This window comes from Euleptes europaea, chromosome 3, assembly GCF_029931775.1.
Source record: "Euleptes europaea isolate rEulEur1 chromosome 3, rEulEur1.hap1, whole genome shotgun sequence".
Classification (NCBI taxonomy): Eukaryota; Metazoa; Chordata; class Lepidosauria; order Squamata; family Sphaerodactylidae; genus Euleptes; species Euleptes europaea.
In genome coordinates, this window is record NC_079314.1 from 100,380,800 (window position 1) to 100,408,040 (window position 27,241).

General features: G+C 45.5%; 2 protein-coding genes across 3 annotated transcripts in view; one reads left to right on the forward strand and one right to left on the reverse strand.

The window, feature by feature from the left end:
- The first annotated feature begins 2,504 nt into the window (after positions 1-2,504).
- NDUFB2 (NADH:ubiquinone oxidoreductase subunit B2) lies at positions 2,505-7,565 on the forward strand. The gene is made up of 3 exons (XM_056846176.1): positions 2,505-2,590; positions 4,830-4,974; positions 7,453-7,565. Exons 1-3 carry the CDS (start codon positions 2,505-2,507, stop codon positions 7,522-7,524), a joined length of 303 nt encoding a protein of 100 aa, XP_056702154.1. The 3' UTR covers positions 7,525-7,565.
- A 12,651-nt stretch (positions 7,566-20,216) lies between these two features.
- The window catches only part of BRAF (B-Raf proto-oncogene, serine/threonine kinase), a 74,835-nt gene continuing 67,810 nt past the window's right edge, over positions 20,217-27,241 (reverse strand). For both annotated transcript variants that reach the window (XM_056846174.1, XM_056846172.1), the window contains 3 exons: positions 26,527-26,661; positions 24,369-24,522; positions 20,217-20,296 (listed from right to left, as the gene is read on the reverse strand). In XM_056846174.1, coding sequence (XP_056702152.1) covers positions 20,274-20,296; positions 24,369-24,522; positions 26,527-26,661 — 312 coding nt within the window. In that variant the 3' untranslated portion in view covers positions 20,217-20,273. The remainder of the gene's footprint in view (positions 20,297-24,368; positions 24,523-26,526; positions 26,662-27,241) is intronic.

Genomic DNA, 27,241 nt, shown 5'->3' on the forward strand with positions numbered 1-27,241 from the left:
ATAGTAGCCGTTAAGGGGAAAGTTGTACTTTGAGGGGAAAGCCCAGCCATTTCTGTATTGAAACAAAAAGGGGGGGAAAGATGATTGACCACCAAAGCATATTTAGGCAATGTTTCAACTTTGGCTCATTAGAGTCCCCCCGCCCCAAGAATATTCTCAGATTTCTTTCACCCTCTCCCACCCCAACTCATGTTATCATAGGTTTACCTGTTTCTTTCACTTTCTCCACAAATTTAATAAGTACTTCTAATTTTACTACTTTTTAACAGTAAAGCACTTTGTATGCTTACAAGTGCTATGGAAATAATATGTGGCGAGTGCACATAAACTAGTTTAGAAATCATAAGCGGCAGACAAATCTGGGGCTCCAGACACTTTGAAAAGCCAAGTGGCGAAAGATAGAGAGAACGAGATTGTGTGTTCTCAGAAACGAAGGTCAGATTCAGAGGCATCTTTGAGACTCAGCCTGCAATTGAACACATGAAGCTGCCTCATACTGAATCAGACCCTCGGTCCATCAAAGTCAGCATTGTCTACTCAGACTGGCAGCAGCTCTCCAGAATCTCAGGCTGAGGTCTTTCACATCACCTACCTGCCTGGTCCCTTTAACTGGAGATGCCGGGGATTGAATTTAGGACCTTCTGCATGCCAAGCAGATGCTCTACCACTGAGCCACAGCCCCTCCCCAATTCTCAGCACACGACCAAAATCATATGTCCCTCATAAAGCACAGGAAGGTTGGCAACTGTCCTGCATGAATGTCAATCAGAAACTCCAGGAAAGCACATTTAAAACCGTTGCGCTGTTTTTTTCATACCTGCAGGGCTGAAAAGAACTGTACATAGCATTTGTAAAACCAGTGGGAAGGCTGTGTCTGCCCACGGTTGGCTATTGTGCGACAGCAACCGTTCACAACTGGGGGCTCCTGCGTGGCCTTGTGACTTACTTCTCCGGTGTCCACTCAGGTGGCCAAATTTTGAGCTGTCCCCATTTCATTAGCAGCAATGAGATCCTGGTTTATCTCAATAGCACCCCCCCCCAAAAAAAACCTTACAGTGGCATATTTCTGAAGGAAATTGAGTTTTTCTTAAGAATGATCCTGAGTCTGATTAAGGACTAAACAAAAGTGAGGTTAAAAATATTGTCGAAGGCTTTCACGGTCAGAGTTCATTGGTTCTTGTAGGTTATTCGGGCTGTGTAACCGTGGGTTACACAGCCCGAATAACCTACAAGAACCAAAAGTGAGGTTATTCAGAAATCACAAACTTGGTAAACGACTGAGAGACAGGCTTATTTCTAACTAGGGCCCATAACTAACAGGGCAACATGCGGCCTGTTGCTCCTCTCTTTCACTGTAACTAGAACAGTGGTTCCCAACCTTTTTTTGACCAGGGACCACTAGGACTTTTTTGTTCGGTGCAGGGACCCCAAGGTTCAAAATAAAAATTCCGAGAATTTGAAAATAAACTTTAATCATAACTGTTAGTTAAACATTAAACTTAGAATAACATTTGAATATATATTTTTATAATAGAGAACTTTTAATTGAAAATATTAAGTTATTATGGGTTTATAACTTTGTTTCCCGGACCTTAATTTAGTTCTCGCGGACTCCTGGGGGTCCACGGACCCCTGGTTGGGAACCAGTAGAAGGAAGAGGAGGGGTGCATTATGGGAACAAACAAGAACACAGGAAGAGAAGGGAGAAGGATCACAACCTTTCTATCTATCTCTCCAACTCTCACACTTGCTGCCCCCTGCTGATCTCCCTTTCTTTAAGCAATCTTTGTGCACTAGACATTGTCTTTCCAACAATTTCTTCATGTCAAATAACTGTTAAAGTCATAACAAGTGACCTTCTCTTTTTAAATGGTCAGTTGGCAACCTTCTCCTCCCACTCACCTGACTCCCCTTCCTGCTCTGATGAGTTACTGCAGGCTTGGGTCGTCGCCTAGCAACCAGGCACCGAAGACGGGACCATGTTCAACACCTGTGGGGGGGGAAGGTCCGAAAAAGAGCGCCTGTACATTCACGAATTCTTGAGCAAGAGGAAACCTCCCTCGATTATGACCGTTTAGACTCGTAGGCGAGAACCAATTTCGTGACTGTGCAGGAGAAAAATCAAACTCAAAACGTACACAGGCTTTCGCGCGTCTCCCCCTCGGATTCTCTTGGTTTGTCCCAGGGCAGTCCTATTTTGCTCCTGAACGGAGGGGGGGACAGACACGTTTAGACAGCCGCAGCGGGCGTAGTGGAGGGAAGGGCTGGCGTCCTTTCTTTTATTCTCGCCACGAGGAGGGAGCGAGGAATCAGCACTGGCCTCCTCCAGCGAGAGAATTACACTTTCCGCCCCTCTTGCTCCTTCCCCCCCCCGTGTCTAGCATTGGTAGGCGCCAGAGTTGGCAACGGCCAATAAGAGAACGGGTTATTGGGAGGTGCTCCCATACGTTGACATGGGAGGAAGGAACGTTGGAGGGTGAAGGACGGTTCTGGCGGTTGCCGCGATGGTCGGGCCTCTATGCCGGCTGCGGTTGGTGGCCCACCTCCTTCGCGCCAGAGGGGGGCCGGGAGCGGCCCCGGGGCCCCGGCGGTAAGACGGGGAGAAGGGATCTCGAGTGTTGGGGTGTGTGTGGCTGGAACGTGGGAACGTGGGGCGTAAGGGGTTAGAGCAGGGGTCGGCAAACTCATTAGTCCAAAGAGGCAAATACCAACAGTACAACGATTGAGATTTCTTTTGAGAGACAAATTTCTTAAACTGTATAGGTAGGTACACTGTTTATTAACTTAATAAACTTTAATTAAAGTTTTAAGTCTGAATTAAACTATAGGTACACTGAATAAAACTTGATATCATCCTTAAGAGTGATCTTATTTATTGATAAAAATTAAATTGTAAGTCCCTGCCATTTCCCCCTCCCCGTCCGGAGTCCTCGTCTGGAGGCCTGGTCTACCGCCATAAAAGCCTATTGGTAGACCTGGCCTCCGGCTGAGTCCCGTTGGGAGGCCAGGTCTACCCACTGGCTTTCTTGGCAGTAGACCTGGCCTCCGGAGGCCCATAGAAGCCAATTGGTAGACCTGGCTTCTGAAGGGGGACTTTCCCCCCTCCTCGGAATCCAGGTCTACCCCCAAGAAAGTCAGTGGGTAGACCTGGCCTCCCAATGGGACTCAGCCGGAGGCCAGGTCTACCAAAGGAAGCCTGCCCGGCCCAACAGCTGATGGGCAGGCGGGGGGGGGGCAGGAACAGTTGAGCTGCCCGCCCAGCAATCGCGCGGCTAGCGGGGAGGGGAGGCTTTAGCCTCCCAACCATTGAGGGCAAGGGAAAGGGGGACCTGGCCATTCTCCACGGCGGGGGGGGGGGGGGAGAGAGAAAGTGCACCAGCTCGCCTGCTCTCTCGCGCTCGCTCTCTCAGGCGCGCCGGCTCCGCAGCCCGGCTGCCGGCGCGAGCGGGTGTGAGAGCAGGGGCTCCGAACCAAGTTCGGAGAGCTGCACTCAACGGGCCAAAGAGCCGCAGTTTGCACACCCCTGGGTTAGACAGGACTAAAATGGTCGAACTGTCGCATCGTCACCCTATAAGCTTATATGGTGATCTGGGGCTAAACTCTTTTGACCTACCTCGCAAAATTGTAGTGAGGATAGACGTGGAGAAGAGGGCAACAGCGTGCATCTTCTCTGAGCTCCCTGGGGGACTACAAAATATAGACGTTGGGGACTTGCTGGGGAAGGGAACCCTCCGGCTCCTCCCCAGTCTCTTGGAGAATGTAGCCGGGCACTTCAGTTCGGTGTCGAAGTTGGGGGGAGACCTGAGTTCTGCAATATGCACAAGTTATAAATGCTGAGTAAGTGAGGGGGTTACCGCACTTTGTATTCCCAGCGATGTATTACGAGTTAGAAAATGTTGTAAAAAACATCTCTTTAAAAGGGTTTTTGGATACAACAGCTTATAAATGGTTGGAAGACGTCTTCACAGCTAAAGGGGCCCAACAAAGTGCGAACAATATTTTTTATAACGTTTTCAAACTCTTAATACATCGTTGGGAATACAAGTGCGGTAACCCCCTGAATTTCTTGCAAACTGCATATGCTCTTGGCACACACGAAGCTGCCTTATACTGAGTAACACCATAGGTCCATCAAGGTCACTATTGTCTACTCAGACAGGCAGCAGCTTTCCAGGGTATCATATACAGGTCTTTAACATCACCTACTGACTGGTCCTTTTAATGGGAGATGCTGGGAATTGAACCTTGGACCTTCTCCGTGCAAAGCAGAGGCTCTTCCACTAAGCCACAGCCCCTCCCCAAATCCAATCTGCCCAGTCTTGTTTTTGCATTTATAAAGGGGGAAAGGGGCACTAAGGTCTCAAGTTTTATTCCTAGAGCTACTGGATTGGCTATTAGGACGATGAATGGATCTCTTCCCCTGCATGTCCCCCCCCCCCCGAAAGCTATTCCCAGGGATCTTGGGAACAGAGTTGAACGTAGCACAGGGGACCGCAAGAAGAAGAGGGAATGGGTGGGAATTTTTCTGCCCTGCCCTTGCTTGATCTCTTGCTTCCCTTGAAGGTGACAGTATTGCACACAGCAGCCCACTCTATCCCCCCCAAATCCTCTGACCTTCAGGAGCATTTTCTTGCATGGCTGCAAGGGAAAGGGAGAGAGATCTATTCTGTGAGCATTAGCCCTTGTAACTGGCCCTTGTAACTGGCAAAGGATACAAAATGGCTCTTTGTGGGGGTGGGGGAAATGAAAGCACCCCAGCCTAATTTTGACGCGTGTACTGCCCTCACGATCTGACGAGCGACTTCTCCATTGTCATTTTTGTCTCGTAGTGCAAGCGGAGAGGCGCATGGCCCATTTCGTTACCGCCAATTCCCAGAGCTTACACGGTCCCAGATAATAAAGGGTGAACTGCTCAGTGGCTTCATGTGGTTCTGGATCCTGTGGCACTTTTGGCACAACTCTGACCTTGTGCTGGTGAGTTCAGTGGACTGGGGAAGGGAATAATGCACCAGCATTAGAGGATGGGGAAAGATACTGAGTGTGAGGTGTCGTGACCTAACAGTTATGTCAATAAGCAGGCAGGGGAGTTCATGCGTGTGTGTTAAGTGCTGTCAAGTTGCTTCCGACTCATAGCGACCCTATGAATCAATGTCCGCCAAAATGTCCTATCTTTGACAGCCTTGCTCAGATCTTGCAAATTGAGGGCTGTGGCTTCCTTTATAATCCATCTCTTGTTGGGTCTTCCTCTTATCCTGCTGCCCTCAACTTTTCCAGTGACTCTTGTCTTCTCATAATGTGACCAAAATACGATAACCTCAAAATATTGTCGAAGGCTTTTACGGTCCGAGTTCATAGATTACAGGACAATGATTAGCACATTACCTTTGATACTTTTGCAGGACAATGACTCAGCTCAAACCCAACCCCCTTCTGACTATATAAATTACTCTTCCAACACACTTTGACGCTGAGAGACACTGTCCTTCAGTGTTACTCCTCTGAAGAAGCCTGCCACAGCTGCTGGCGAAACGTCAGGAAAAAAAAATACCAAGACCATGATCACACAGCCCGGATAACCTACAAGAACCTACAATAGTCTCAGTTTAGTCATTTTAACTTCTAGGGTCAGTTCAGGCTTGATTTGATCTATAACCAACTGGTTTGTTTTTTTGGCAGTGCACAGTATCTGTAACACTCTCCTCCAACACCACATTTCAAAGCAATCTACTTTCTTCCTATCTGCTTTCTTCAATGTCCAGCTTTCACACCCATACATAGTAATAGGGAATACGATGGCATGAATTAACTTAATCATGGTGGCCAGTGACACATAGAAAGGGCTGATTTTAGTAATGGCTTTGGAGTTTCTGGGCCTGTCTGTCATGACATTATTATCCCACCCTTCCTCCAAGGATCTCAAGGTGGCCTTCCCTCCTCCATTTTATTCCCACAACAACTCTGTGAGGTAGGCTTGGGTGAAAGTGAGTGAGTGCTTCATGATCCTTCAAGAAACTTCATGGCTGAGTGGGGAATAAGTACTTCGTCCCCAGATTTAAGTCTGTTAATAGTCCTGTTCAGTTTACTTACCCGGATGCACATTCATGGAAGCCACTGACATCCTTTGAGGCAAGATGTCTTGGCTCTCTGGAAAGACTGTGTACTTTAACATGGGGAGCACAAGTGCATCTTAAATGCAACCAAGGTGGTGAAAACAAATAGGGGATTAAACTTTCTCCTTTAATAAGCTGTAAGAGAACGAATTCATCAAGATCTTCAGTTTTAAACCTAGCTGTGTGAAACCAGATCTAGGCAGCTGAGTGCCAGAATCTGGTTTTGCTAAAAATAACTTGGGAGTTCAGAATTATATAGCTCACTCTGACCCAAATATTTTGGAGGCAACTCTTCTTACATTGAAGTGCCAGAGTAAAAGCCACAATAGAAGGCAGGTCATGAGTTTTCAGCAACCTGACTCTTCCTGCTCTTGCGGTTGGAGATTCTTGGTATTTTAATAGTGCTTTTGAGGCAATCAGGAACCTAATTTGATGTCCACCCTGCTTAAGGATCATGCTTTTAAGGAAATGGTGTTGGTGTATCACCTGTAAAACACTTTGAATACAGAGAAGCTTACATGGTACAAGTTACAATATTAAATGTGATATATCAGCTCATCACCCTGCAGTGGATGGCTCAGGCTAGCTAGATCTCATTAGATCTCAGAAGCTAAGCAGGGTCAGCCTTGGCTAGTATTTGAATGGGAGACCACGAAGGAGTACCCAGGTTGCTATGCAGTGGCAGGCAATGCAAACCACCTCTGAATGTTTTTTGTCTTGAAAACCCTATGGGGTTGCTGTAAGTCAGCAGCAACTCGATAGCACTTTCTTCCACCACCAGCTCATCCTAAAGGTCTGAATCCGAAGAACTGTGTTTTCTTTGAATGCTCAGGGGCAGGGGTGGTACTTGAAGGATTTTCCAAGAGCTTTTCCATTCATTTTGAAGGGCAAACGGCTTTTGATAGAATTGTCAAAATTGTCAAAGGTGGGTTGCGGGTGAAAGCATTGCTTAGGAAAAATGAGATGTCCTGTGAAGATGTTCAAGCTTTTAGATCAGCTTAAAGGAGTTCTGAATGGTTGGGGGCAGACTGTGATGGAAAAACAGCCCTGAAAAAGGCATTGCCCCCAGCCTGCCCTGGCCCCATCCCTCAAAGATGGGAGCTCCAGCCACTTCTTTCCAAGCTCCCCCCCCCCAGGCCATGGGTGAGCCTAGGGGTGGAAAGGCCATCAGCACTTCGGGACAAGTCCCTGCAGTCCTAATGGTCAATCAGTAGAGTTTCACAGTTGTGGGCTGCACCTTTCATTTTGCCAAAGTTCAATAACTTGGCTGGGGATTTGTTAAACCCATTTTCACTTTGGTCTCTGACTAATAACAGTGTTCATCTTCTTTTTCCTCCTACAGGGCCACTTCCCTTATCCAGACCCTTCAAAGTGGACAGATGAAGAACTGGGAATCCCTCCTGATGATGAATAGTCAACTTGAATAATCTGTTCTGAGTAGGTTTAAAATAGTAATTTGATATTATTTTTATATTAGATTTCTTAAGTTAAAAATCCTGGTTTGTCTGATTGAAATGCAATCCTTCCTGAAATTGTCACCTCTTTAATCATCACTCCCAACTGTAACCAAGTTTGAAATAAGATTCTGCCGCATTTATTTATTCTTCCCCTGCCTCTGTGGTCCCCTGCAATTGTTCTAGGTTGCAAACTTGCTCGGGGCAGGGGGGGCCTGTGGTCCTATGAAACTAAGGAGACAGACATACTGACAGAGCTGTATTGCAATACTTTGGAAGACACTTGAAAACTCTGGTAGCAATTTTAGGCTTGCAGTAAGTGCTGCGATGAGGCTTGGGAAAAGCTTTAAAGAGGAAGAAGGCAGTGGTGGTGGGGGAGCTGGTGGTGGTGTTAGCAATAGGAAGATGAGGAGGAAGAAGTAGGGAGTAGCAGGGGAAGATGGGATTTCCCCTCTCATGCAAGTTCCTTGTGGGTCCCTACTTGTTTTGCTAAATATACGGATGCTTAATACCTGCCCGTACGTACCAGCCTTTGATAGTGGCTCTAAAATTTTGCCTGTAGGTATACAGGGTGAGTGAGAGTAAAATCACTGGTCCCACTCCTTGCCTATATAGGCTGGTACAGTGCTTATGCTGCCCAGGTGGTATTGCTTGGAGACTGTCTCTCTCCCCATGACTTTAGTGTAGCATTTATATGTTTGGGATGTTTCTCCCCTCTCAACAGATCTTATTCAAATATTATAACTTAGAAGAAGATCATGCAAACTAACAATCTGCCCTTATTACCTGCAGGTTTCTGAGATCTACAGAAATGGATACTTCTTTACTTCATGTAGATTTTAAGTTCGAATTGTAAATAAATGGAAGAAACCATATAATGATTCTGTCTGCTTGGAGGTGTTGAATGTCATCTTATAGAAAGGGAATCCTCACTTACCTGAAAATACCTGTCCTACAGGATGTCACGCACTCATTCCATCTGGGATATGACCTCCTCTTGGGTACAAACAGAGTCAAGTTCCCTGGATACCATGGGAAGGAATTACCCAGCTTCCCAGACAGGGTCTGGCAAGCTATAGCTTCACTATCGTATTAAACACATCCAACATAATACATTGGCAGGGGGGAGAGAGAAAATATTAAAAGAATATTCCTGAGAGTTGAAACTTTCTAAGCTCCCAGGTCTTAGAATTGAACTGCATAGTTTAGTTAGCAGGATGGGACAACTGTTTCCCCCAACAGACAAGCAAAATTTCCCCTTTTCCTGGTGTGTGTGTGTGTGTGCAATCTTACTTCTGGGATGTATAAAAACCAGTGTCAGCTGTAGAGTGGTGCCATAATGAGCAGCTCAGGGGTTATACGAACATTACATTTCTACATCCTTTGCCAAAGCTGCTGTGGCTGAGTTTTTCTCAGCCCGAAATGAAAGTCGCTGCACTGAGAATTCAAGATCTGTGGAGATCTTTCAAAGCACCTCATCTTCTGATCCCTGTTTACTTGCATTCTTGAATTACAGTTTAACTATATGCAAAGCTATAAGTGGGTGACAGAGATCTTTAATAGCAGTACATCATTTAAACAATTTGATATTCAGAACTCATAGCTCCCTCCAGTGAAAAAAGCCACAGTTGCTGCCTCTTGGGATTTTGCTTTAAGTCCAGGGTTATTATCTAATAAAGCTACCTCCCTCAATCCCATATCCAGGACAAACTACTTCATCTTTTGTTCCCCTGTGAGCTACTTACAGCTCTGAAAAGGAGCTCTACACTCTTGGCTTATTCTTTACTACAACATACCTCCTGGTACTCGGTGTGTGCCTCTTTTCTCCCACTCTCTGTCTGTTGCCTGTGGTCCTTCCCGTCACACTAGTGAGGCCATTGATATCATTGGCTCCCCTTCTTCCCGGCGTGATGCCATGTTCTTGCAAATAATAGGGTCTGATAATGCCTGGAGGTTGAAGGTGGCTCCCAGGAGAGGACAGCTTGAAGATCACTGCTTTAAAGAACAATTCTGATATATTCCCCCGCTCAAATACATCCTTGTTATTGCAGATGGATAGCTATATTAGACCCTTATCTGGATGGCCCAAGCTAGCCTGATCTTGGCAGATCTCAGAAGGTAAGCAGGGTCGGCCCTGGTTAGAATTTGGATGGGCAACCTCCAAGGGATACCAGGGTCATGGCGCAGAGGCAGGCAGTGGCAAACCACCTCTGATATTCTCTTGCCTTGAAAACCCTACAGGGCCACCATGAATTGGCCTGCTTGGCATGCAGAAGGTCCCGGGGCCTTGAAAACCATATAAGGCTGCCATAAGTTGGCCTGTTTGGTGTGCAGAAGGTCCCAAGTTCAATCCCTGGCATCTCCAGTTAAAGGGATCAGGTAGTGGATAATACGAAAGACTTCTGCCTGAGGCCCTGGAGAGCAGCTGCCAGTCTGAGTAGACAATACTGACCTGGATGTACCAATGGCTTGATTCAGCATAAGGCAGCTTCCTGAGTGTTCCTGAAAGTTCAAGTTGGCCGTGACTCGACAGCGCTTTACAGACAGCTGTATTAGACTGTAGCCGCAAAGTAAAACAGGAATTCACTGGCCCCTTGTGGACGAATACCATTTATTTCAGCATGAGCCAGAGGTCATTTTATCATATGCATACAGATCCGACACAGCGAGCTCTGATGCACAAAAGCTTAGGCTGGAATAAGCTTTCAGTCTAAGGTGCCACCCTGCTTGATTTACCTGTTGTTAATGCTCACACCAATACAATTCTCCATGCAGTCAATCTTTATTATAGCAGTATTCACATCAAATACATAGAACTTTTAACCTTTTTATATAATACAGAGTTCTTTAAATAACTTTACACAAATAGTTCTTCAATCTGAATTTTCAGCTATCAAACTTTAATATTTTTTTAAATGTCTCCATGCTCTCTAAACCAAACTGGACAATATTTCCCACTGTACAAATTTACATGAGAAAAAAAAAGCTCTAAAATACAAATGAAGGGAGTTTAGGCTAAAGGGGGGCTTTTAAACAACAGAGAAGTAAACAACTTGAACTCAAATCTGGTGTATTTACTGTGAACAATTACGGAGGGAGAAAAGAGTTGGAGGCAAGAAGAAAGAGCTGCAGTGATCCGTGTAACAAAGCTGAAACAGAACGTTTCCCTGTGAATCAGGCCTTTTGGTATTACTAAGTTTTCTTTAAAAAAAAGAGCTATGAATACCAATAGCCTTGAGAAGAGAACAAACCATTAACATCGCAAACTTGGGGAGACTCTCAACCATCTTGCCATAAATACATTTTCAAGGAATGTTGAATAGGGATATACAGAACACTGCACAAATTATATTTTGGACTTCCTGGCATAGCCTGTTCCCTGAATGAAGCTGTTTATAGAACCTGTTTGCTGCAGCGATTGCTCTTGCGGCTAATGACAGAAGGTTTAGCTCTGACAAGAGACTGGGGGGGACAGTGAACATCCACATCAGGGGCCTGTGGCTAGGCCAATACCTTCCCCACCTGTGCTACTAGGTGTGTTTCCAGCGCATAACCAGTGCCCTACTTGCTACAGTAAAAATAAAAAAGAGGGATACTTTTACTCCTTCCGCCAAACCCTTACAGCAAATAGGCTGGAAGTGAGGATTTAGACACTCCATCCAGAGCTGAGTTGAAACAAAGCAGTGGGGATGATATTTCTCCAATGAATGAATGAATGAATGACCAACCAATGCGTTCGCCCTGGTTAACTGAAGAGGAGCAGCATGCTTGAGAGTGGAAAGGACAGCCCCACAGTCAAGAGGTTATATGGCCGGCTGAAGAAAACGGGGAGTTAACGGAAGGAAAAAGGGTCAGCCTTTGAATGCGTTTCAGACCTAAGAGAAAACTTAAGCAGGAAGCTGGCTACCGTTTCCAGCTGCTTTAACAGCAACCCTTTTGCCTTTCACTGGTCCCTAGAAGCCAGAAGAGGTGCTGGTTATAGAAGCAAACTTCCCACCCTGGCGAGAAGGGCTATTGCAGTCCAGCGATTGGGCAAGCGGGACTCTGTTTCCCACAGGCACGCCATCCTTCTACTGCATCACAACGGGGTCTCCTGTCCTCCCTGCGCAGACGCAGGGGCACCATCAGTTGGGAGCAGAATTAGCTTCACTGAGTTCCCCCTCCCCTCCCAATGCCCATGAGAATCTGGCCAAATTTGTGGGGGGATGGCTAATATTAATCACAGGGTTAAGTGGAGTTTACTATTCTGAGAGCATGAAATGTGTAAAGCTGTTGTCATGGGTCAGTTAGCATAGATGGTTGTCCTACCAAGCCCGGGATCTGTATTACAAAAAAGGAGATAAAGTTGGGGCATGATATGATTACAACACATTTTATCACAAAATTGGAACGTGCGATCTCATCCTAAAAGGGGGTCCCCTAAATATAAATTAGACACACACACACAAGTTGGTAACTGCCAAATTTCAGTTACAAGAAGGAGAGGGGGAAAGAACAAAGTTCTGGAAGGAATGAGGTGTATTTTTCTTAACCATTCACAGTTTTGAATTTCAAAGTACATTTATTGCACTTAGTTTTATTTTTTTAAGTTATTTGAACTAGGCCCCAGACTGTCAAGCCAACCCCAAGAGAGTTCGTACACTTTCCTCCCACCCCTCCCCGTTGGTCCATTTTTCTTCCTGCATTAGTACATTTCTGAATGAACATCCTTTCCCAGATCCTAACACACTAGCGTAATACCAAAACACCACACACAAAAAAGTGGAAGAGGATATATATCTAGGCTGAGCACAAGCTAGTGCGATCGAGAATGTGCCAAAGCTAATCAAACTCTGCAAATCCAAAAATGGCACCTAGCCGCCCATTTTCCCAGTTCGGAAGGGGGAAGAACCACAGTAATTCTAGATGATCACAGTTCAGGTATAGTAAGACATGTAAACGCAAGAATAGTATACGTGAAAGACTGAATGGAACAGAGACTTGTTGCTTTATCAATTATGCCTAGCCAGTTTCAGGCTCTCAACAATCCCTTACCAGCTGCCAAAACCAGGAATAACATATACAAGTAATTTTTTGGGGGAGGGGGGGTTCTCAGCTCGGTGTAGAGCCCATGCTTTGCATGCATATAATCCCAGATTCAATCTCCAGCATTTAGAAGATCTCAGAGGCTGCAGGCCTGTGTAAAAAAGACCTCCCAGAGTGGCTGCCAGACTCGACCATATAGGGCTTGATGGACCAATTTAACACAAGGCAGCATCATTTCTGTATTTAAAACACTTTTCAGCTCAGCACTCTGGGGGGGGAGGGGGGAGTTATCCCAGGACATCTTCTGGGTTTTCAGTACTGGACATGTGTATATTATTGCATTCCAATTAATAAACTTTTTTAAAGTGCTAAAAATCAGATCTCGCACAGCTTGGAATGTGTTAATTGAATGCCACTTAAATACAGGATTTTTAATGGAGTCCAAGACGCGCCAAAAAAGGTAGGAAGGGGAAAACATGAACACCCCTTACCCTTTCCCTCAGCAAACAGATGAAGCGGCCCTGATAGGCAAGACACAACTTCAGCATGTGGCCCACCTACTCATGCTACTGTGTCCATACATTTCCAACTTGAACGTCACTCTATAGTTATTAACTGAAACTGGCTGAAGTCTGTAGGAAAGTTATGCCTTTCTACAGGAAGGCTGGGGAACTATCAAGCAAATCTCTGATCCTTTTAATGTGAACACCCAATAAAATTAAAATGTGGGCTGTAAGCCTGTTGGTGGCTACCAACACAACCAATCTCTATTCTAAATCTCAAGGATCACATAATAGTAATTATTCCCCCCCGCCCCAGCCGTAAGGGATGTCTCTTTTTTTGGTATATGCTTCACAACCCCAACTCGTTCTATTTTTATTTGAGCAGCTTAATGTTGCCTTTCTCCAATTCAATTACGCATTGCGTGGGGGGGGGCATATGCACACGCACCACAAAAAGTACTTCTGTCACACAATTGCTGGTTTGAGGGAGAAAGACCGTGGGCACTATGTCTACTTGGAACATTGCTAGGAAAAGCCACACTAAAACAAATGGCAGCGAGGCAGGAGGGACGGAGCCATTTCAATCAGATTTGCCCGACCGATGCAGCCTGTGGACTTTTTCCGTGTAATGTTGAAAACGTAGCGCCCTGGAGTCAAAGGAAAGCCACTTTCTCCAGCGGCAAAGCACACAGTTTAGGATTTTTCTTTCTGTTTCAGTTACGAAGGCACCGAGATCATTTGGCAAATTGAAACTTTTCAGGGAGCGCACACTTCCATATTTCAAGTGTGCAGGATTGGTTATACGCGCCAGCTCTCCCTGACTGTGCACAACTCGCTCACTCTTTCCTACTGAGTGCAGGCACGCAGCCCGGCACGCACCACAGTGCCACAGGGACCATTTACAAAGGCAAACAAAACAGGACAAAGGGAGAGACGAAGAAACCCATCGTACAAGACGAGTGTGCGCCAAATACGCTTTGCTCAAATCTCATTTGCAAGGCTGAGTCAACGTTAAACATAAGTATAATAATAACATCCTCTGCCCTTGGCAATAGTAAAAGAAGAACAATGGTTGGTTTTTATGCTCCGCTTTTCTCTACCTTTAAGGAATCTCAAAGCGGCTTACAATCTCCTTCCCCTCCTCAAAGCAGACACCTTGTGAGGTAGGTGGGGCTGAGAGTTCAGAAAGTACTGTGACTGGCCCAAGGTCACCCAGCTGGCTTTGTGTGGAGGAGTGGAGAATCAAACTCGGTTCTCCAGATTAGAGTCCTCTGCTCTTAACCACTACATCAACTACTTAAAGATTTCCCCCCCACTACAGCCCAGCTTTGCTATTACCATGTCTTACAAGGTGAATAAGGTTTTAGACTGGGGGGGGGGGGGAGAGAATGACAACCCAGAAGGCGGCAGGAAAATCTACAGCTGGAGTTGCTCAATGTTGCTTGACTGCCAAGTAGCAAATGTCTGAGTTTGCGTTAACAGAAAACATTTTTATTCAACCCAAGAGACAACGTACACTGAAGACAATAAGAACAGGAGCCACACAGTAGTTAAATCTAATATGCTTTCACATCTGCAAGCTAACATAGCTTAACCGGATTCAGAGTGAAACCAGAGTGTATTCCCACAAGGCTCAATTGCGTCAACTCCCTTCAGCTGACTTCCCCCCCCCCCCAAAGATGTAATTTGTCTACAGTACAATGAACTGTTTGTGCTACATAACTACGCCTTTACAATATGCTCTATCCCTCAGCTCCTTGCTACACCCCGTTATCCCCCCACAAGAAGAAATCAAAACATACTGATATTTCACAAAGGAAATTGCAGTATCAGGGCATGGAGGCAAGAGTCTCCCCAGACAGTACCAGCTGCTTGTAGCGGACATAGGTTGTGGTGGGCCGCAGGCCTGACGGACAGCCGCCACATGCTGCTCTTCCCTCACGGCAAAATCCTTCAAGCAAGATGGCGCATGCAGCATTGGTGCCATCCTTGTCTAGGCATGTTCCATTGCTATTCAGGGATGGTACCAATGCTGCCAATGCAGCATTGCAAGATCACAATGCAATATCACAATGGTGTGATCTTGACTTGAGGGGTTCTCTGGCAGTAGAGGTGACCATGTCTGACACAGTTATCCATGCGCTGAGTAAGAATTCCTTCAGACAGGTAACCATCGAGATGTTTTGTTTTTTTAGCTGTAGGAATATTTGCATATGGAGATTTCTATGAAGGACACACCTCTGCCTGAACTCATAAAAGGCTCAACGATACCAAGTCCCCCTCCTTTTAACAGGGTACCTCATTTATTTTCCATATTTATATCCGACCCATCCTCACACAGGAGAGTTCAAGGGATAATTTTTTCTTTTTAAAAAATTCACCAGCCTTAAAGACAGAGTTTTAAGCAGGATTCAACCAACATGCAAAATGTTTTACAAATGAAGGCTCACTATGGTGAATTTTGAATGAAAACTGACAGTACTCAAGAGGGGAAATTTACCTTTGTGGATGCAGTATCCAAGGGACCTGTAATTGTTCACCGGGGGGGCGGGGGGGAATCACATTTTCACATTCTGTTAAGAAAACCAAACTTCTCTGATTAGAATAAACCTTTCAAGCCAGGCACAGATTTCTGGAAGTAGATCTAATTTGCAAGCTCCTCCGGGAATGCACAATTAGGCGAGGTTTTAGAGCAGACTTCCACCTCCTATTTCGCATTAGACTCAGGAAAGGGGGGGGGGGGGTTCAGGAGATGGCAGCAGGAGGGAGAAGAAACTGGAAAGTACTAAGATTCAACAGGAAGGTCCTATTGAAACAGCAGCCAAATAACATGCACTGTGCTCAGATGAGAAAATATATCTATCTATCAAAGAACATGTGTTGCTTCTTATAAAGTGCTCTGTGTGAATAAAAAGCTTTTCTTACAGATTTTTTTAAAAGCTTATTGCAGATTAATGAATAACAAACTTAATGCAATCAAGCCAGGATACAGACAAATTCCGTGTTCTTATCAACAGAAATATTCATCTAAAGAAAACATGGATTTTTCAACTAGTATTCGAATGAGCTAAGCATACACTGAAGGTACAACAGAGACCGGTGGAATTTGCAATAATAGAAAATGCTGCAGATATCAGCCGCTGTTGAAGACACAGGGCAGTCCTTGTGCACTGATACAACCTCTAAGGGGAGCTTGTCGAGGGAGGGACATTGTTGGCAGGTGGTGCAAAGAGGCTTCTCCACATCACCTGGGTGATGATGCCCTGGCTTTAGATGTTTGGAAACAACCACTATGAAGGTCATACTGAGGACCAGATGCAAGCCATGGAAGACCCGTGGCGAGAAGGAAAGGATCCAACTGACACATGGCAATATACCAGTGTACATGCCCAGCTGCTGAAGGTAAAGTGTGTTAGAGGACACACAGGTGAGCTATCCAATGTGTGGGTGCTGCATGTGTGGAGGAAAAAGGGCCAACTGGAATAAGCATGACCGTCCCCCCATGCATACACTAATCGTCTGCACAGGGCTTAAGCCAACTCACCATGACAATTATAGTCACCTTTCAATTGTAACACTTGAAAATATATTGATATGAACTCTGCAATCCATACTAGGGATAAAGTGTCAAAGGGAGCATGCAAAAAGATGGGGGCGATTGTGGCTCAGTGGTAAATCATCTTCTTGGCATATAGAAGGCCCCTGCTTCAATCCTCAGCATCTCCAAGTAACAGGATCAGGTAAACTGGTCATATGAAAGACCTCTACCTTGAGTCCCTGGAGAGCCCTTTCCAGTGAGAGTAGAGAATATTGAGCTTGACAGACCGCTGGTCTGAGGCAACTTCATGGGTATTCATGTGTGATATCCTTAACCTCATACCTTGGAGGCAGTGTTTGGTCAACCAAGTCATGAGATCTCTCCCCACCCCACAACCCGCCTACCAATTAACAGGAACAATACTGCTCTCTTTAGAAGACTGTTCTGAAAAGATTTTGGATTATTGCAGATACATCTTGCTTCTTCTAGCAGCAGGTTGTTTTTTATTCCTGCCTCAGCCAATCCACTCTCTAACCCTGTGGATTCTGCTACAGGTGGATTAGGAAGGGGGCATGGGAAGTAGAGTTATAGGAAATAGGTGAGTGGAAGGTGTTCATCTCCCCGTCCCAGTACCTGCATAGATGAACCTCACAGATCTCTGCTGGATTTGTGGGCTCTCTGCCCTACCCTCCTGATGAATCAGGAACAATGGAGCTAAGAGCTTCTGCCTTGCTTTCACAATATATCTCTGTGCACTGTGTTGGAGGGAGTTGGTGCTATCCTTTTCTATCCATATTCTAACACCAGTGATGGGGTTTGTACTGCAGTCCACAGATCCTTACACTCTGCATAATTTGATAACTGGTCCTCGTATGGCAGGGAGTGGAGAGGAAGCAGACAAAAAAAGTGGAGTTAAGAGGAGGGGACGAGTTCAGAAATGCTGTTCTAACCGCATATGCAGATAGACAGCAAAGATGGGGGGGAAATTGTGCTTTTCTGGTCTCGAGTGATAATGTATCTCACATGCTATGCTATACCTGTGCCAACTTCTTCCTTCTCATTAGAGTGTGCAAAATCCGCTGCACGTTTCTCAAGTGCTACCTGTCGCTGAAATAAACAGGAACAGAGCACAGCCATACTTTTACACAACTACTTGCTTCAGTGGCACTTATGCCAAGAAGACCCCCCCCCTGTGCCCAATGTCTTCACATTATTACCACCACCTTGCCAATGTATGAACATACAGTGTTCAATTGTGCCTCTCGCTCCAATTTGTATAGCGCCTTGGATTTCTGGTAAATATCTGACTGAACGTAACAAGCCTGATAAAATGAAGGACTGGTGAAAGTCAGGTCCACGACCTATGAAGCTTTCTTCAAAGTCTCTTAGCTGCAAGGACAGACCCTCCCCACACCCCCTTTCCACATAGCTCTCCCAAGGACAGAGCTCCAGTATATGCCAACCAATGCATGGATTCTTCATACAGAAGAAGAAGAGCTGGTTTTTATACTCTGCTTTTTCTCCACCTTTCAAGCAGTCTCAAAGTGGCTTACAATTGCCTTCCTTTCCCCCCTCTCCACAACAGACACCTTGTGAGGTAGGTGAGGCTGAGAGAGTTCTGACAGAACTGTGACTGGCTCAAGGTTACCCAGCAGGCTTCGTGTGGAGGAGTGGGGAATCAAACCCAGTTCTCCAGGTTAGAGTCCGCCACTCCTAACCACTGCACCATGCTTGGTTTCTCTCTTGCCAGGCAGTCTGATTTTACCCACTAGAAATGTTAGTGAAGGGCTAGTCATCTCCAACCATAATCTAGCGGAAACTGCGCAGACATGGGACTAATCTTAAGGCCTCTGTGAACATCTGGATGCCTTCCTAATGGCATCTGACTTAGCTCTCTAAAAAAAAAAATACATTAAAACAGCAGAGGATTTTGCAAAAAAAATCACGTCATGATCCCAGCCACCCTTGCCAATGACATGCAGACCCTTTTGATTTTCCTGGTTTTCTTTTACCATGGTTAAACTAAAAACCATGGGTCATGTTGCAAATCAGGACTGGCAGCAAGAGAGAAAGCAAATGCAATCACTGTGATCTTGACAATTAAGATAAAGACAGAGAGGGCAAGGAAGGGAGAAGGAATTGCATGGGAAAGACTGAGGATAGGAAACTGGCAAGAGAAGAAGTGTTGATCCAGCAAGTACCTTTTCTTTTTTTAAAAAAGTCAGCGCGCTGTCATTTAAGACAAGTTACTGCATATTTACATACCCAACACTTAAGGAGTTTGCTGAATTAACACAGTTAAAAGTTCTTTTGAAAATAAAATAAAATAAAGTACCAAAGCACACAATTTTGGAATGTCTAATTCTTGTAGGGTTGCAGGATTGTTGTTTTAAACATACTCAATTCAACCTGAGAATTTCTGTTTATGAAACAATAGGTACCTGACGTTAACTTGCACCTTTTAAAACAGGTACACTTATTTATTTATAGTCTGCATTAGAAGCTCTAGAGAGTTCAGGTGCCAGCAAGGGCATCACTGAAAAATTAAGAAAGAAAGAAAGAAAGAAAGAAAGAAAGAAAGAGAGAAAGAGAGAGAAAGAGAGAGAAAGAGAGAGAGAGAGAGAGAGAGAGAGAGAGAGAGAGAGAGAGAGAGAGAGAGAGAGAGAGAGAGAGAGAGAGAGAGAGAGAGAGAGAAACAGAGAAACAGAGAATCAAAGGCTACTAACATAAAATGAAAGGGAACCACACATGTACAAGTTTGCTACAATTCTGCAAAACCGTTGTTGTTGGACTGACAGAAAGAACCTCCCAACCCATCCCGGAAAATGTACAAAAAGGAAAGAGGGAAAGGATGGTTCTGAACAAGAAATAAAAGCAATTCTGGAAAGAGAGATGTGCAGCATCCTCTCCCACCCCCACCCCCCAACTACCCATTTTTCAAACTCCCTCATTCAAATCTTTTTCAGATTGGCGATGTTTTTTAAATTATTACATATTTTCAAAAGAGATGGTAATGTTTGCATTCACTCGAAAAGGGGAGACTGCACTTATCCCATGGATCAGCAAAGCATACCAGGAAAAAACACCACAAACTATAAATCAAAGCAGACCAGGAGGATGATTGGATTGTTTTTGATTAGCTCTGCCTCATCAGACGTTCACGGCCGCTGATGATTCGTTGTTAGAGGGAGAAAGCCGACCAGCAGACCATCCCAAGCCTACGCTGCAGCAGGAGTTCCAATCTCATCATGCCAGAGCACCGAAAAGTCAAAGCGCGGGGGCCCTCTCCTCTCTCCTGGGAATGATGGCAACGGTACAAGCAGCCACGGCGGGGAAGGGGTATCTCCAAATGCACGTGGTGTTTGGGTTGGAGGTGAACACACAGGCAGCAGAGAAATTCTGGTTCTTTAAAAAGGGGACTGTCCCCCACACCCTTGCGTGTCAAGCATTGAACGGGTGATGGTTCCATTCTGCTCTGCTTTAAGCGTGCGGATCTTTTCTCTCTCTCTCTCTAAATTGCTTTGTTTGGAGGGGCAGAACGGAATCTGGATGTTATGAAAAGAAAAGTGTAGGAACACAAGGCCTTTTTTTTTTTTTTTTTAAAGAAACAACAGAGTGGATTTTGCTGCCAGTGTCGCTGTGGCTACTTGAACGCTGCAAATTCGCCTGTAGAGGGAGGACAAGAGCCGTGTTTAAGAAAGTGGGGTTTTATTCATCAGCAAGACAGAAACGTTATCCAGGTATAAAATTTGATGCGATATGCCGGATGCAGTAGATGTTAGGGAAGGGGGGAGGAGGGGAGGGAAGCAATGGTTAATAAGTAAATCTATAAGAAGGGCCTTATCTGCAGAGACAGAACACAAAAGTTACTTGTACAATCTCTTAAGTGAAATGAGGGTTCTGCAAAGCAAGACCTGCCCCCCCGACCAGCAACTTGACAGGGTATTAGAAGTATGCAATAAGAAGAGTTTTTTGAAATCAACAAAACGTTACATCAAAACCACATTTAAGATTACAGCTCTTCTGTTTTTTTTTTCTATCTTGCCGAGAAGCAGCATGATCGGACACAACGGCAACTGCTGCCTGAAGGGCCCAGCATGAGATATTTCACAAAAGAGGGAGGCTGTTTGCCACGTGCGCCTCTTTGCCAAATTCTCAACGTTTTCAGCTGGGGACCGAAGAGCTGAGAATGGAGGGAGCTGAAACTTACTGTCATATTGAGAAGTTAGTGGGGTTTGTCTGAAGAGGACTGCGCTCGCGAGGGCTTTGAGCACGCTTGCTAGCGACTTGAACCCTGGGAAAGCGGGCCATCTAAGCCCTGTTAACCGCAGTGATTTGGGCAAAGGCTCCGTTTATTACGTTAACACCCTTACTGACCGTACACAAAACAGAGCTGGAACATTTTACATTTCTCTTAACTCGCTATACAGCCCTTTGCACTCTCTTATCTTAGAAGCTCCTCAGGTCAATCAACAGCTTTGCAACTCAGTAAGTGTATAATATCAAGATTATATTACATATTTATTTAAAAAGCTAATGCTTGTGCTTTGGAGCCAATTCTTTTTTTTTTTCAAAGCCACTTTGTCTGATCCCTGTTAAAACAGGCCTTTTCGTTACCCTTTGGTCCACTCCTAGAGACTGCTGGTTAAAAACTGATTTTTTTTTAAACAAGGGACTGCTACTGCCATCATGCCTCTCTACAGTGTCTTTCTAAAGATTGTGAAGAGAAAAATGAATTAATGGGCAGATGCAGGACAAGAGCGGTTTCTGTCCAGCCGTAGCTCTGTAGCCAAGCAGAGCAGTACACTCATCCTTCTTTACCCTTCCAAAGTTATGCAAAGCACAAACTGGGCAATAATCGTAAGCCTGCCTTTTTAGCATTCAGGACTATCTCGATCTCAGGCTGAATCTTGAACATCTGAAATGTGACTTAATGCAGTAAAGGTAACTTCAAGATCCACATGAAAAGAGATCGCTTAGAAACAGCATAGCCAATTTATTTGGCCAGAAAAGCTTGAAAGAGCCACTCTGGAGGGGTTGCATAACCTAGTCAATGTGATCTTTGGGGCTTTCTGCATGGCAGCTGACTTTAAGGAAGGCCAACAAACCACCCTAGAGGCAAAATCAAAGATGGCTTGAAAAGCAGTCAGGTGGAGACAGGACGTCGGGTCCATGGAGAGGGAGAGGAAGCAAAGACCCTTTGCTCAAGGGCTGCAACCTCAGCAACGTGCAGCTGCTCAACTGCTAAGCAGCTAACAGTCCCTGATGCAGGCAATGAAGTCAGTGGCCACGCCAGATGCTGCAAGCTCCTCAAGCAGCCCACAGACTTGTTCGCTGTGGAGGCCGCGGCCCTAGTGGCTCCACTGCTGCACCAGATCTCTCTCTCTCCCCCTTGATCACCAACCTGCATTGCGCTTTCAGCGGTCTGTCTCATGGGCCATTGCTGTCCCAAAGGTCTGAAGGGTTGAAGTTAGCTTCCTTCAGGAAGCGACTGCTCTCACTGGGGAGACGGGAACTGCATCCCTATCGCCCTCTCTCACCGATTATAGCTAGCCTGTCCTGATAAGGACGTGGAATGCCATTTCTCCCCCCAGCCTTCCCTGATTCTTCACCTCTGCCTCAGATCGAGCTCCGACAAAAGTCTGCCCACCATCGGAATGGAGGTTACTGAAAGAACAGAAACCTGTGCTGCAACTACGTAGTTACTATAACAAAACACACAGCACGATGGCTCGAAGAAATACGATACAGTCTATTAAATGCTCAACTTAACTATCTACAACAAACACAGCGCCTGAATAACACCAATGTTTATACTAATATAATAAAGATAGGTATATATACTATAATCCACCAAATGCATACACAAATAGTGTATTGTATGGTGGATTGTATTGTAACCTATTTGTGTATGCATTTGGTGGTGCATTATAGCAAACATTTCTATCTTTATTATATTAGTATAGACACTGATGTTATTCAGGAGCTGTGTTTGTTTCAGATAGCTGAACATTTAATATAGTGTATTTCTTTGAGCCACTGTGTTGTGTGTTTTGTATAGTAACACCATCAGAATGGAGCTTACAAACGTCTGTCTTCGCAAGGTGCCCCCTGCTCACTCAGAGAGGTCTGAGTCAATGCTAGCGAGAGAGCCGATCAGGTACTAGTCGCTGCTTTCAAAGTCGGCTAAAATGCTCTCCTCCTTCGGCAGTGTACTGATTTCCAAGAAAACGCTTCCACTTTTGCCTGCTTCACAATAAATGTAGCACGGAGAGTGCTGTATAAAGCTTCTTCCAACGAGCCAGGCTAGGTCCTCTTAGCCTTTGGAAGACACACCTGCAACTTCTTGCTAATTGTCAGTGACCGGCCACGGGGAACCGTTTAAAATTCATCCGGAATTGCAAAATAAGCAACCAAGCAAGCCACAATCACATGGGGAAGAAAGCTCGATGCTGACCAAAGCTGTGCTTTAAATTCCTGTTACTGAAAGTCAATGTAACCCAAAGCAGGAAAAGGACAATGCTATGGCTCACTTGTTCAAGGTAAACCCTTCAACAGAGGGGGAAAGGGGGGGAGGGAGTAACACAAGCTGAGTAATTCTATCAGGACTCTCAACTTCTAGATTGCCTTGGTGGAAATCGGTACCAAAATGGATACATTCTATACACAGAAGCATAAAACTTTTCTCTCCACAGAAAGGAGACTTCAAAAGAAACATTAACCCACATAAAAGTTGAGCAACAGCAGCAAGCCATTGACTTTTAAAAAGAATCAGCGGTGAAATTTTTTATTTCCCGCCTTTAAACAACTTTTAAAGTTTACCATTTTGCTTTTAGACAAGACTCTTTTCCCCATTATGGGCACCAATGTTTTAAAAGCGTAGCAGCCGTGCTTCTGGCTACTCAGGCAAGATCACTTCGGTTCGAAAGCCTTTTTCTCGCCTGCTTGGGTCTAGGTGACGCTGGTTAACGTGCCCGGAGTCGGGCTGGCACAAAGCCAAACGTCCGGCAGTTACTTTGAAGAAGAGATGGCATTAAGCAAGAGCAGGACAGAACCCCCCAGGCGAGAAAACCCCCAAGCAATCCCAGAAGACTCCTCCTAACCCCAAGTAAACACTCGATTCTCACGAGCAGGGAGTTCCAAAAGCGAGCTGCTTGCTGCCAAAGCGTGCGTGTGCTCTTTGAAGACCGTTCCCCTTTGCTCGTCTGAACACGTGCCGCTGTCCTGGGCCCTCAGCTCTTTCACCTTATCTTAAGAACGGTTAGCAACGCCACCGACTGGAAAGCGAGAACTGTTGCCACTGCGTGAAAATGACACACACACACACAAAAGAAAGCAGACAGACTAAAACGCAGCCAGCTACCAGCTATAAACCAAATTAATCAATGTTGCAAAGATGGCACCACAGACACTTGACCTATGGCCCAAACATGAATTTTGGGGGGAGGAAGGGAGTAGTTTTCAATGACCTTCCCCCTCTTTCACTGAGCAGCTTTTTCAACCCTTTTTGTGATTAAAAAATTCCCAGGGTATCCGTTGCCAGCAACAGATGCCATTCCGGGAACGCAGGGATCTCAGTGTTCGAAGAGTCCTGATTTAGCCAGCGCACCTTTCAAAAAAGAAAAAGAAAAAGAGAAGACAGGCTTGTCGGAATTTGAAACATGTGTGCACATAACGGGAACACGTCAACACACGGGTACATGCTTTTCAACTTCTTTTCAGTGTACAGGAAACGCACCGTATCCCCCTGCCTGGATGGGTGTTTTTGGAGAAGCGCAAGCGTACAGACTAAAATCCTCCGTCTGGAATCCAGCCCGGTTCAAAGAGGGCTCAGATGCACTGCGGTGAATTTTTGGCAACGACCGGGCCAGAAGCTCGATGGAGGCAAGGATCTGGAAACGAAGAGAAAACAAGAAACGCCCAGTGTTGGGGAGAGGGAAAAGCACACCACAAAATGGGGAACAAATTAATTCTCAAACCGTGCACCATTCTGACTTCAGTGATAGCAGGTATGAGCAGCAGGCTGCTGGTAAAGCCCCTTGACAAGCCTGGGAAACACGCAAGGAGAAATGGCTCTTTAGGAATTAGGCCTCCTCTGTGACGATGATGAAGGAGAAAATGTGGCTCGTCCCCCCTACCCCACCCACCCAGAGAGGAGCAATAGCTCAGAGGTAAAGCATTTGCTTGGCATGCAGAAGGTCCCAGGTTTAATCTATGACATCTACAGTTGAAAGGATCGGGTTATAGGTGATGTGAAAGACCTCCGCCTGAGACGCTGGAGAGCTGCTGCCAGTCTGAGTAGACAATACTGACCTTGATGGACCCATTGTATGATTCAGTATTCAGCAGCATGTGTGTTTGTCTGCATGTGTCCCTCCACCCTGCCCCCCCCCCCACACTCAGAATTAAGGGCTTCAAAAATTAGGTTGTTGCTTAAAGCAGGGGAAAGACAGCACTGCAAATTGGAAGAAGAAGATTTGGTTTTTATACCCCGGTTTTCTCTACTTTTAAGGAGTCTCATACCGGTTGCCTTCCCTTCCTTTCCCCACAACAGACACCTTGTGAGGTAGGTGGGGCTGAGAGAGTTCGGAGAGAACTGTGACTATCCCAACGTCACCCAGCAGGCTTCATATGGAGGAATGGGGAATTAAACCCAGTTCACCAGATTAGAGTCCGCCACTCATGTGGAGGAGCAATCAAACCCAGTTCTCCAGATTAGAGTTCACCGCTTTTAGCCACTACACCACTGCACCAAGCACCAAAAATTATTATTTCAAATATGTTCCAAGCAGCCCCAAAATTTTAATTGCTGACTATGTTTTTATATCCCTGCCTTCTTAAAAGCTTTCCGTGCCTAAATATTTGACAGACTGTACTGTAGGTAAGACGTCCTCTCCATCAGCACACCAACAAATCTCCTAGCCCACTGGCCTTCAACTGGCAGGCTGTATCATGACCACAGTTTTCATTTTCTCTAAGTTGTACCCGGGAAGAAGTGAGAAGAGAAGGGGGGAAAGGTAGACTGATATATAGAGCATGAAGAATACAAGTTGCATCTTGTGTTGCAAGTTAGGTTTAACAGTGAATCTCAGGTTTGCAAAGGCTGAAGGATTCTCTCCTAGATGGATTCAACAGGGGCGCAACACTGGTAGGGACTTAATCTCTCGAGCACAAATGCCACTCCGCTTAGACAGTTGCAGAGAGAAAGCAGCATGCAAGCCTGCTTCTCTCATCCCCGAGCTGGAGGCTGCTGCAGCAGAGACAGCCGTTCTGTTATTCCCGACCAATTAAGTGGTGGATATTTTTTCCCCTTTGCTCTACAAAAACTACACGTGTGATCAAGATGCACGTGCGGCTTGAAATTCCCAGCTGCAGTAAGTCAAAAGAAAAGATGTACTGTATTTTTCCGTCTATACGACACCCCCATGTATAAGACGACCCCTATTTTTTTTAACCTAAGATTAATAGGGCGAAAGAGTCCTGTCGCCCTGGATTCCGCTCGCTCTCTTCTCCGCCCAACAGCTAATGGGTGGAGAAGAGAGCGAGAGGGGAAAGAGTCCGGTGGCCCTGGCCGGCCCGGCGTTCAAACCGGTCGCTGCCCACCCCGCTCGACAGTGACCGGTTTGAACCACCGGCCTCTTTCCCTGCTGGCTCTCTTCTCCACTCGTCAGCTGACGGGCGGAGAAGACAGCCAGCAGGGGAAGAGGTCGGCTGTTGCTGCCTTCTGTGTGTAAGACGACCCCCTAATTTAGGGACTTAATTTTAAAGAAAAAAGGGTTGTCTTATACACGGAAAAATACGGTATTTCCCCCAGAAATACAAAGCCATGTCAGCCTCTATTAGCCAAGTACTAAAATTCCCTTGCTTTTGCAAGCCAGGCGGAGAGCCTTTCTTACCTGTGGGAAGAGATGCCGCTCGTCCCGCTTCTTTTTCAAACACTCTGCCATGAGCCTCTTCATAGCTTTGGGACAGTTGCTGCGCACTTTGCTGAGGTCTGGAGAGAGGTATCCTCGCCCCACCATGAAAATGATCTTTATTGGAAGAGGGGGAAGGAGAAAATTCAAGCAGAAACATCTGAATCCTCCATAATGAAATGGATGGGAGGCACTCTATTTTTTTTTAAACTAGACTTTTCTGGCAGACCAGTACCCACATAGGAATCTTAACATAAGTCCCTAAATTTCAATAAATAGATGGGCCACTGGTCCAATCCATCAGGCCTGCTCTTAATGTAATCAAGATGGGCCCCCTAAGATCATGATTTGTATTCCCAACATGGTTGACAGTGCTGAACCAATTATTCGAAACCCAAACAGTAGATATAAATTGATCTAAAGCTTTTACGAGTTTAGAGAAGGAAAGATGCCAATGCTAAATTAGGCTACACACGTACATACACTGCCTCCAGCAAGAGATTTAATGCAAAATATCAGATAGTTTGTCTCAGATATCTAAGTTAACATTATGGAATCAGAATCCTGGATATTGCCACACCCTGTACTGCAGACAATGGATGGGATCCAAAGATCTACTATAAGCGTGCTGAAGGGTTTGGCACGTATGAAAACATTCAAATGTGAGACAACGAGCAGCAGAAAGCCAAGTCAGGGC